Genomic DNA, 8,574 nt, shown 5'->3' with positions numbered 1-8,574 from the left:
GTGTTCATTTGACTCTTTTTATTATGTGTGACTTGACTCTGAGGTTGAAAGTTGAGATAAAAAATCAAAGAAGAAATGTATGGAAGCCCGGAGTGGACATTCTTATTTTTTCTATTTGACTGTATTTTTTTAATACAAGATGATAATAATATCAGAAATCTGCTGAAGTCAGATTGTTATATGGAGGTAAAAAAATAAAAATAAAAAAACAAACCAAAACAAACAAACAAAAAAACTCCTTTTTTTCTATTTCCCCATATTTTTCAAAAAAAAAACAAAAAAAAAAACAAGATAATATTTGTTATTTCCTCAAGATCTCCACTGGAGTCGTATTGTTATATGGAGGTAAAAAAACAAAACAAAAAAAAAACAAAACAAACAAACAAAAAAACTCCTTTTTTTTCTATTTCCCCGGATTTTTCAAAAAAAACAAACAAAAAAAACAAGATAATATTTGTTATTTCCTTAAGATCTCCACTGGAGTCGTATTGTTATATGGAGGTAAAAAAACAAAACAAAAAAAAAACAAAACAAACAAACAAAAAAACTCCTTTTTTTTCTATTTCCCCGTATTTTTCAAAAAAAAAAAACAAAAAAAAAACAAGATAATATTTGTTATTTCCTTAAGATCTCCACTGGAGTCGTATTGTTATATGGAGGAAAAAAAGAAAAAAAACGCAAAGAAAAAAACTCTTATTTTTCTTACCTGTGGATAAAAACTTCATCTCTATTTATTTCTCAGCCAGTGTCTGCTGAGGACTGGAAATGTGAGGTGTGAATTTTCCTTGTTTTGTTTTCTAAAGGCTAACACCTGACGGATCAGCTGATGGATCACCTGGGTCAGTCTCTGTTTTGTCATCCTAACAGCATCACATCTGTAACATGTCATTATTCCAGCAGCTCCAGTTCAAATGGCACATGAATATTCATGCTCTGTGTCGGCCTATAGCTACCGGAGACAGGTGTGTCAAGTCACCTGGAGTCAGACGGAAGCAGAGAGCAGAAGGAGTGAGAGTGCCTTCAAAATAAAAGCTCATTGGTTATGGGCAGGGAGGTCGATTCTGAGGAATTAAAAAGACCTAAAGCAACTTTTGTATTTTGATCACTGCTGTTATTGTTAGTGTCTATTCGTGCTGCAATAGAGATTCACCTGATGCTAAATGTTTTAATAATAAATCTGTTAATAGGTCATGTCACATTTAGTCTGCTGAAAAGTCTCTTACATGTAGGATTAGCTGTTTTTCTTATCATATTTATGAGTTAATAAATAATTTTGAACTTTGGACTCCTGGACCGACACAAAAGAAAGATGTTACCTTGGTTTAAAACAAAAAATTCAACAGCTTTATAATATATAAACACATAAAATGGCTTGAAATTTGTTTATCTATATTTATCTTAAATTAACTTTTGGATCAAGCTCAGGATCCTGAAAAGTGCTGTCAGTTTTGTTCTGGAAATATAGTGGTTCGTTTATGGTTTATTTTTAGTTTATAGCTCTTTATTAAAGAAAAAAAAATCCAACGTTTTAATTTGTTTAGTTTTAATTTATTTTTTTCTTTTATAATTTAATTATTGCATTTTGCACTTTATTTTTTCTTGCTGTGGCTGCACAATAAGTTTCTCAAATGAGGGATCAATTAAAAAAAGTTTTATACTTGAACAATTTAATCCCACTGGCAACAATAGTTTCTTTTCATTTTGTCTTTTTATTATTATTATTATTTCTTATTTATTTATTTTTTTACTCCTTTTACTGTAGTGTACTTGTAGCGTTGGTTTGACTTTGAACAGATAATTTAAGTTTAGAAATGAAAATAAAAATAAATAATACCAATATGAAAATAAAAATGAATAACTAACTAACTAAATAAATAAATAAAATAAATAAATAATGATAATGATAATAAAAATAATATCAAAAACAAAAAATAACTAAAAATAATTTATAATAACTTATGAGAATCATATGTTTTGTGTACCAGGGAGGTCAAAGGGATAAAACATAGGCACTAAATTTCAGGGAAAACTTGGGATTGAATGGGTCATCAAAAAAAACCTCTGTTCTAAGTAGTGATATGGGGAAAAAAGGGAAAAATAATCCATCATTACAGCTGAAACCGTAAAATAACAGCATGTTTGTGGAACCCTGTCCTCGTGCAGCGCCTTATTTTGAAACCCGGCACCGGAAGTGCCCGCCCTGCGCGCGCGCAGCTTGCCCGTGTGTCTGCAGCCTGTAGGAGCGGCCGGTTCCTCCCAGCAGCCTCTCAGCTCAGAGGGAAAGCTTTTCTTCTCACAGCAGCAGCGGGGATTTTCTGACTGCACGCGCCGGATACTCATCACATTTTACCCGCACTCACCGCTCACCGCGCGGCTCCACACGGACTCTTCCCGGGCTCCTGGATCCCTCCCCTCACCACCTCTCTCGGCTGGGCCTTCGCTCCCTTTTTCCCATTTTTATTTTTTATTTTTGTGGCTCTCTCTCCCTGTGGCGCACTCAGGTCTCTTTCGCTGACATGGTAGATTATCACGCTGCCAACAACCAGTCGTCGGCTGGAGGGGCGCAGACCTACATGGAGCAGGAGAACGACTGGGACCGGGACCTGCTGCTGGACCCGGCCTGGGAGAAGCAGCAGAGGAAGGTAAGAGAAGTGGGCCCAGCTGGGAGGAGGAGGAGGAGGAGGCGGGTGGAAAGAAAATGGCAGGGAGGGATGGGATGGGGAGTGGAGGAGGTCAGACACGGAGTGCGGGCCTCTCAGCCCCGCAGCTGCTCCCTGTGCCCCACTTTCCAGCGAGCCTCCGTGTCAGCGCGTCCCTCCTCTCTCTGACTAAACCCTCATTTATCTCCTCTCTCTGTCCCCTCACTCAAACCTCTCCATGTGAGCTCGCTTTCACTCCTTCTGGCTTTTCTTTCCCGGGACTTTCTCCCTCCCGGAGCGGAAACCGGGCGCCACATTGGATCCACAAACCCAGAAATGTAACAATGTAGCGACGGTGCAGGCGTTTGAGGCTGGAGGAGCCAATCAGAGTGTTTGTTTGAAGGGTGTAGCGCGCTATCAGAGCGCCCTGTCCCACTTGTCTGCCTGGTTGGTTGGTTGGCTGCTGAGAGGCCGAAAGAATGAGGCGAGTTTCTGCTGCTGCTCCAGGAAGATCCGACCGATACCGATCGTTTGCGGCCGATAATGGGCCGATTGAACCTCAAAGTGCAGTGATTGAGCGGATCCACTGTCTGTGCAGCTTTCTGCAGCTTTCTGCAGCTCTCAGCCTCATGCACGGCCTGCTGGGGCCAAACCTCCTCACTCATGGTTTCACAGATTTCAAAGAGAAGTTTGCTCTCAAATATTTGCTCATCACCTCCCATTAATCTGCACATCATCATCATCATCCGTGTTGTCTGACAGGTCAGGTGAAAGAAAGTCATTATTTGCTCGGCTTGTCCGACACCTGGCTGGGTGTTGAGCTGTCATTAGCAGCGTCATGTCGAACACACCTGTTGAACAAGCAGAATATTGTTCTGTCACCGTCTCCTTCCCACAGATCATCCCTGACAAACAAGTTTCTGCAGCTACACTTTCACATTTCACTGCACAGAGCTCAACGCCCACTCCCACTCGCCGCGCTGCAGATTTTAGCTCCAGGGATCCTCTGCATAAATGTTTAGACACAGAATAACACCAAACTCCCATAACCCTTCACTAACACTTGTGCTCTCGCAGCCCACTGACCTCCTCCTGTTTCTTCCTCCTCCTGCTCCTCGTGTTACACTAATAGACGTCCTCTCATCTCTGAGAGCCTGTGCAACCTGTGCACGGTGTAAAAACATCCACTCATGCTCGGCTGGCTGAGGTGACCTTGTTTCGCTCCCTTACACCTTGATGTGTGCAGAAACAAACGAAAATGCAACATTTAGTCGCAAACTGTGAGGAACCGTTGCTTAACGATGAGGAATGATTGAGAGGGTGTGTGTGCATGTGTGTGTTCATCTTATTCTCCAACCAGCCAGATGACTGGCATACTTTCTAGTGGTGTGACAGCATGCCGAGCATTGGATCGTGCATTTTTATTAGGCCACTCAGCTCTTCACACATTCCTGCAGTCGAGGCCCTCAGCCCGGTTCATCGACTGCGAGGCCTCGCCGTGTGCGACCGGAGATCACGGGTCAAAGTCCCATCGAGAGGAGAGTCTAATGCATCAACCATTAACAGAGCCAGGCTCAACGTGCAGAGGAGGTGAGGAAACACCGTCCACCCTCCGCCCCCCGCCGAGCTGGAGCTGTGCAGCCGGCCCCCAGCGAGGAGGGGGAACCAAGGGCGAATTCCTGCGGTGTATTCACGCTCACTGTGCCAGTTATTGCGCAAAGTGAGCAAACTCCTCCCGCAGGATGTCAGAGAGGAGAGGGCGTAATGAGTGTGGGAATGAGCTGGTGAAGTCTGAGGGGTCAAAGACGGGAGCGGGAGCAGGAGCGGGGAGAGTTTTCCAGCCGACCTGAGCTCGCCGAGAAAGAGAAGAGGGGGAAAAACAGAAAGTCAGGTTAGGAAGGGAGGAGGCGACAAGGCGACATGTGACAACAGGCCTCAGATCAGTCAGGAGGAGGACAACCTGAAGATCAGGACTTAATCAGATACAAGCCGACACATGAAACAGCTCAACGAGTGAAGAGACAGAAGTTAAAGAAGGAACTTAAGATCAGATTCGTTTCACGAGTTTCCCTCAGAGTCATTAAGCCCAAACTTTTTAAAAAAGGGTCAAAACCAGGGATGGTCTGATTATCCGCGCCAATATTCAGAGGTGTATCATCCTTTTTTTAACTTTGACGGCTGATAAGAAATCAGTTTTTAACTCTTGTTGTTTGGCTCTGATTCAGCCACTCATCCGTCTCCAGCTTTGTCCCGCCCACAGTCAGCCGCCACCTGATTGGTTACACACAGAGCCAGTCTTTAGTAAACTTTATTTACTGTAGAAAAGTTTAAGGCGCTAAATCAAGTGTCTGAATGTGTGTGATTAAAAATTTGACACCAGTATTTTCACTTTTACTGTAAATAGCGATGGGAATCGAAAACTGGTTCCTGTTGAGAATCAATAAGAAATGGTCCAACTTTCTGGTCCTGATACAGATACCGATACCTTGGCTTTGAGTATCGACCCATACTGATACTGATCCGATACCAGTGTTAGATAATAACCTTTACGCTCTACTTTGGGGTAAGTCTGGTAAAGTTTGAGCAAAAGACTTAAAATGAGTAAATATGAAATTACTGAGGTTGATATTTGTTCAAACTATAAGTGTTTAAATGTTTAACAAAAGTTTGGTGAAAACAAAGTTGTAGAACTTGAAGACTACGTCATAGTTTAGCGTTAGCGTCGTATTCGGACCAATCCTTGCCCACCAGTACCTGATCCAGCTTTAAGGGGGTGTGTCGGGGCCGAAACCTGATACCAGGATCTGATCGATGCTCAATCCATCCTCATCGTTAGCCTTTATGTTTAATAATGCCAAGGGATGGGTACCAAATTAGGTTCTTTTATAGGTACCGACTGAAATCTGTCAAAAGTACCAGGTACCGATTCATGAAAAATCAAAAGGTTCCATGTTTAGGTACCTAAATGCATCTTTGTGAGTATGAGGGAGTGGAAGAGAAGGTGGTTGTCTTTGCTGGACATGAACACAGCATTACAAGGTTGTATATTCAAGAATAAATATGTCTAATTAAAAAAAATATATATATTATTAAACAAACTTATATTTTTTACCAAATATGCACAAAAAAGTACCGAACATTGGTACCGTTGAGTACCGGTACCAATTGCCAGGTACCTGGCATTGGTACCGTGTCGTTTCATATGTAAAAGGTACCCATCCTTAATGATGCCCTTACTGATTCTTTACATTACGCCAGAACTGCTGGACCTTACTCTAACAAGTCTGCTGCAGCTAGCTTAGCTTAGCATCTAGCTAACGTCTTCCAAAAAAAGTCTGATTCAGGATTTTCAGCTTGAAGTTTGATTTAAGGGATAAATTTCTCCTTATTTATCAAAAACAACATAAACAAAATAGAGCTAGCTTGATGCTAACGTATATGGGAAATTGCATTGATATGCTAGCGGTTAGCATACATTGGATAACTTCGTTTTTACCCCAGAATTTCAGCTTTCATCACAGAAACGTATACTTTCAGGAGAGTGACAGAAAAGTTAGCGTTGATTCATAACTACAGCAAGGTACCAAACAACTTAAACGACTGCTATAATCACTTCGAGACTCCAGATGGCCTACTTCAGTCAATAACATGTAACGAAACAGTACATCAATATCACATGACGGGTCATTTTAACTTTTTTTATGTATTTACGTACGTACATACTTATAAACTTAATTAATGTCGTTAATGCTACTTTTTCTACAGAGAAAATTCACAGGATGAATATCGGCTCCAAACACTGGTTAGCGTAGCTCCTTGACTGCTCATAATCTGTCTCTGCTTCCTGGAGTTTTGACCCTCTCAGGCTTCCTTATCCTGTCTGTGCACCTTTAAAGTTGGTGATAGATGAAGAAAACTCCTCTATCACCCATAAAACCCCGTCACAGATCCTCCTCCTCCTCCTCCGAGCTCAGGGAGGTGTTTTTATCATCGATTATCATCAGAACAGAGTCGTCTCTGTGCTGCTTGTTAACTTCCTCCTGATCTGGACGTTTCAGCGCTTCACACAGTCGTCGCTCGGCGTCTCTCCGTGCCAGAAGCAGAGCTTTGTCCTCTCAGCCGTCTCCAGTTGTCCACATTTTTCTTTCACACTCCAGAGATCCTGGACGGGGACCAGCTGAGTCCAGTTAAGTGCAGAGCTGTAGCAGGCGAAGCTCCTCCCTGACAAACATGTTATTAAGTCTTTTCTCACTGCTCGCACGTCCACCGCACGCTCCGACATGTCAGAAAACGCAGTGACGCCACCGCAGCTTTTTATTGGGACTCTGGCAACATGCAAACGGGCCGTGTGACAGTTAGAGCCGTGCGTGTTTCTCATGTCAGGAGGAGAAGGTGCAGGGAGGGTGGATGAGCTCACAGGGAAGGCTGGAGCTGATTTACTGCTCTTACTCGTCAAGGTGAAACTCTTATAAAATCAGATTAATAAGCTCCTCTCCCACCGCTCCACTCTGCAGGAAGCTGCGGTTCATTCCCACCAGAGCTCGCCTCTCAGGATCCACAGGAGGAATGCAAATCCCCGTGTTTGTGAGGATGCTCGGTGTGGAAGTGTGTCCACGTTTATCTCTCCTCATTTCCCTAAAGTGACAGCCGTCTGCGTCGTGTTTGCACAGCCCTGATTGGAGCTGCACCGTTAGCCTCTGCACAGCTGAGCAGACTGCAGCTGCTGCAGGAGCTAACGTGATGATTTGATACTAAAGTTTCTCTCAGCGCCGCTGAAGGTGCAGGATCAGATCTGAGTTGAGTAAGTGAGTTAGAGACGTCTCAGCTCTCAGTCGTGATCTGTTTACGACCTCCTCCTTCCTCCTCAGCGTCGGAGCAGACGTCTCCTCCTCGGTCACAAAGTGTGCAGTCTGACTGCGTCGATCCGGCCTCGCTGACACGCCCCAGCAGCGCCCAGACTTGCTGCACAAACACTCTGATTTATTTCCCGTAGCTGCCAAGGTGGGCAGCCGGACACAATGTTAGTTTGTTCTTTTCTCGCCCACTTTCACATGCTTTCAGCGTGACGGCTGGCAGGCCGGCCGAGCCGCTTCAGATGGCCCGGGTTGGCTCAGGACGAGCTGCCAGTGACATTTTGTCAGGACAAATGGACCAAACAATGACTCCTGCCGTCGTCACTCACTACGCTCTGATCCCGCTGCGTGATAAGCCTGGCTGTGTGGTTTTCCTGCTCCAAAAATAAAGGTTTAAAGAGTGAAGTGGACTCACTGCGAGCTCCAACCACAGAGGACAAAGCTCTGTCTGTGTCTGTGCCTGTGATTGGTTAATTCGGGGCAGCAGGAGCGACCTGGGCTGGGTGTGGCAGGTACAGGAGGAACCTGAACGCTGGGGTTGAGTGAAGCAGAGAGTTTGAAGAGGTCTGAGCTCAGCCTCAACATCAGAAATCAGCTCTGACTGTGATTGGAGTCAGTATTTCAAACCTGTTTTTGAGTGGTGTGCAGGGAAATATGAATCATCAAACAGATCACTTGGTCTCTGGTTTTATACGCTGATGTTTTACAGACTGGATTAAAGTCTGAAGCCTGGTGCATTAATACAAGTTTCTCTGACAAAGGTGTAAATTTGATGATGATGAAGATGTTTGTTTGTTCTTTATTTTCTTCCATTAATCAGAAAACACTCTATAAGAGCTGAAGGACACAAAAACTAAATATAACCAACATCTTCCCTGAAGGTGAGCTTCAAACCTGGCATTTAAGGCACTAAAACCTGCAGTTCCTTAGGTGTCCACTTGGGGCCGTCTCCAAAAGTAATCTAGTTACCATTAAACACATTTTGTGGCGTTTCCTTTGACTGAAACCAGAACAGTTCCCAAATCACCGACCCGTACCGTCCCACTTTCTGGTTCCCTTCTGTTGGGGTACCAGACTAAACC

General features: G+C 43.7%; 1 protein-coding gene across 8 annotated transcripts in view; it reads left to right on the top strand.

The window, feature by feature from the left end:
• The first annotated feature begins 2,225 nt into the window (after positions 1-2,225).
• The window catches only part of actn4 (actinin, alpha 4), a 79,883-nt gene continuing 73,534 nt past the window's right edge, over positions 2,226-8,574 (top strand). For 4 of the 8 annotated variants that reach the window (XM_074678746.1, XM_074678748.1, XM_074678753.1 and 1 more), the window contains exon 1: positions 2,227-2,642. In XM_074678746.1, coding sequence (XP_074534847.1) covers positions 2,517-2,642 — 126 coding nt within the window. In that variant the 5' untranslated portion in view covers positions 2,227-2,516. Of the gene's footprint in view, positions 2,643-8,574 lie in introns of all 8 variants that reach the window. The other 4 variants (XM_074678752.1, XM_074678749.1, XM_074678751.1 and 1 more) reach the window with 2 other exon arrangements.

Source organism: Halichoeres trimaculatus, unplaced genomic scaffold (assembly GCF_033239565.1).
Source record: "Halichoeres trimaculatus isolate MK-OKI-2021-1 unplaced genomic scaffold, fHalTri1.1 fHalTri1_scaffold_9, whole genome shotgun sequence".
Taxonomy (NCBI): domain Eukaryota; kingdom Metazoa; phylum Chordata; class Actinopteri; order Labriformes; family Labridae; genus Halichoeres; species Halichoeres trimaculatus.
The sequence above is the reverse complement of the archived record's forward strand: the minus strand, read 5'-3'. Positions and strand labels throughout refer to the sequence as shown.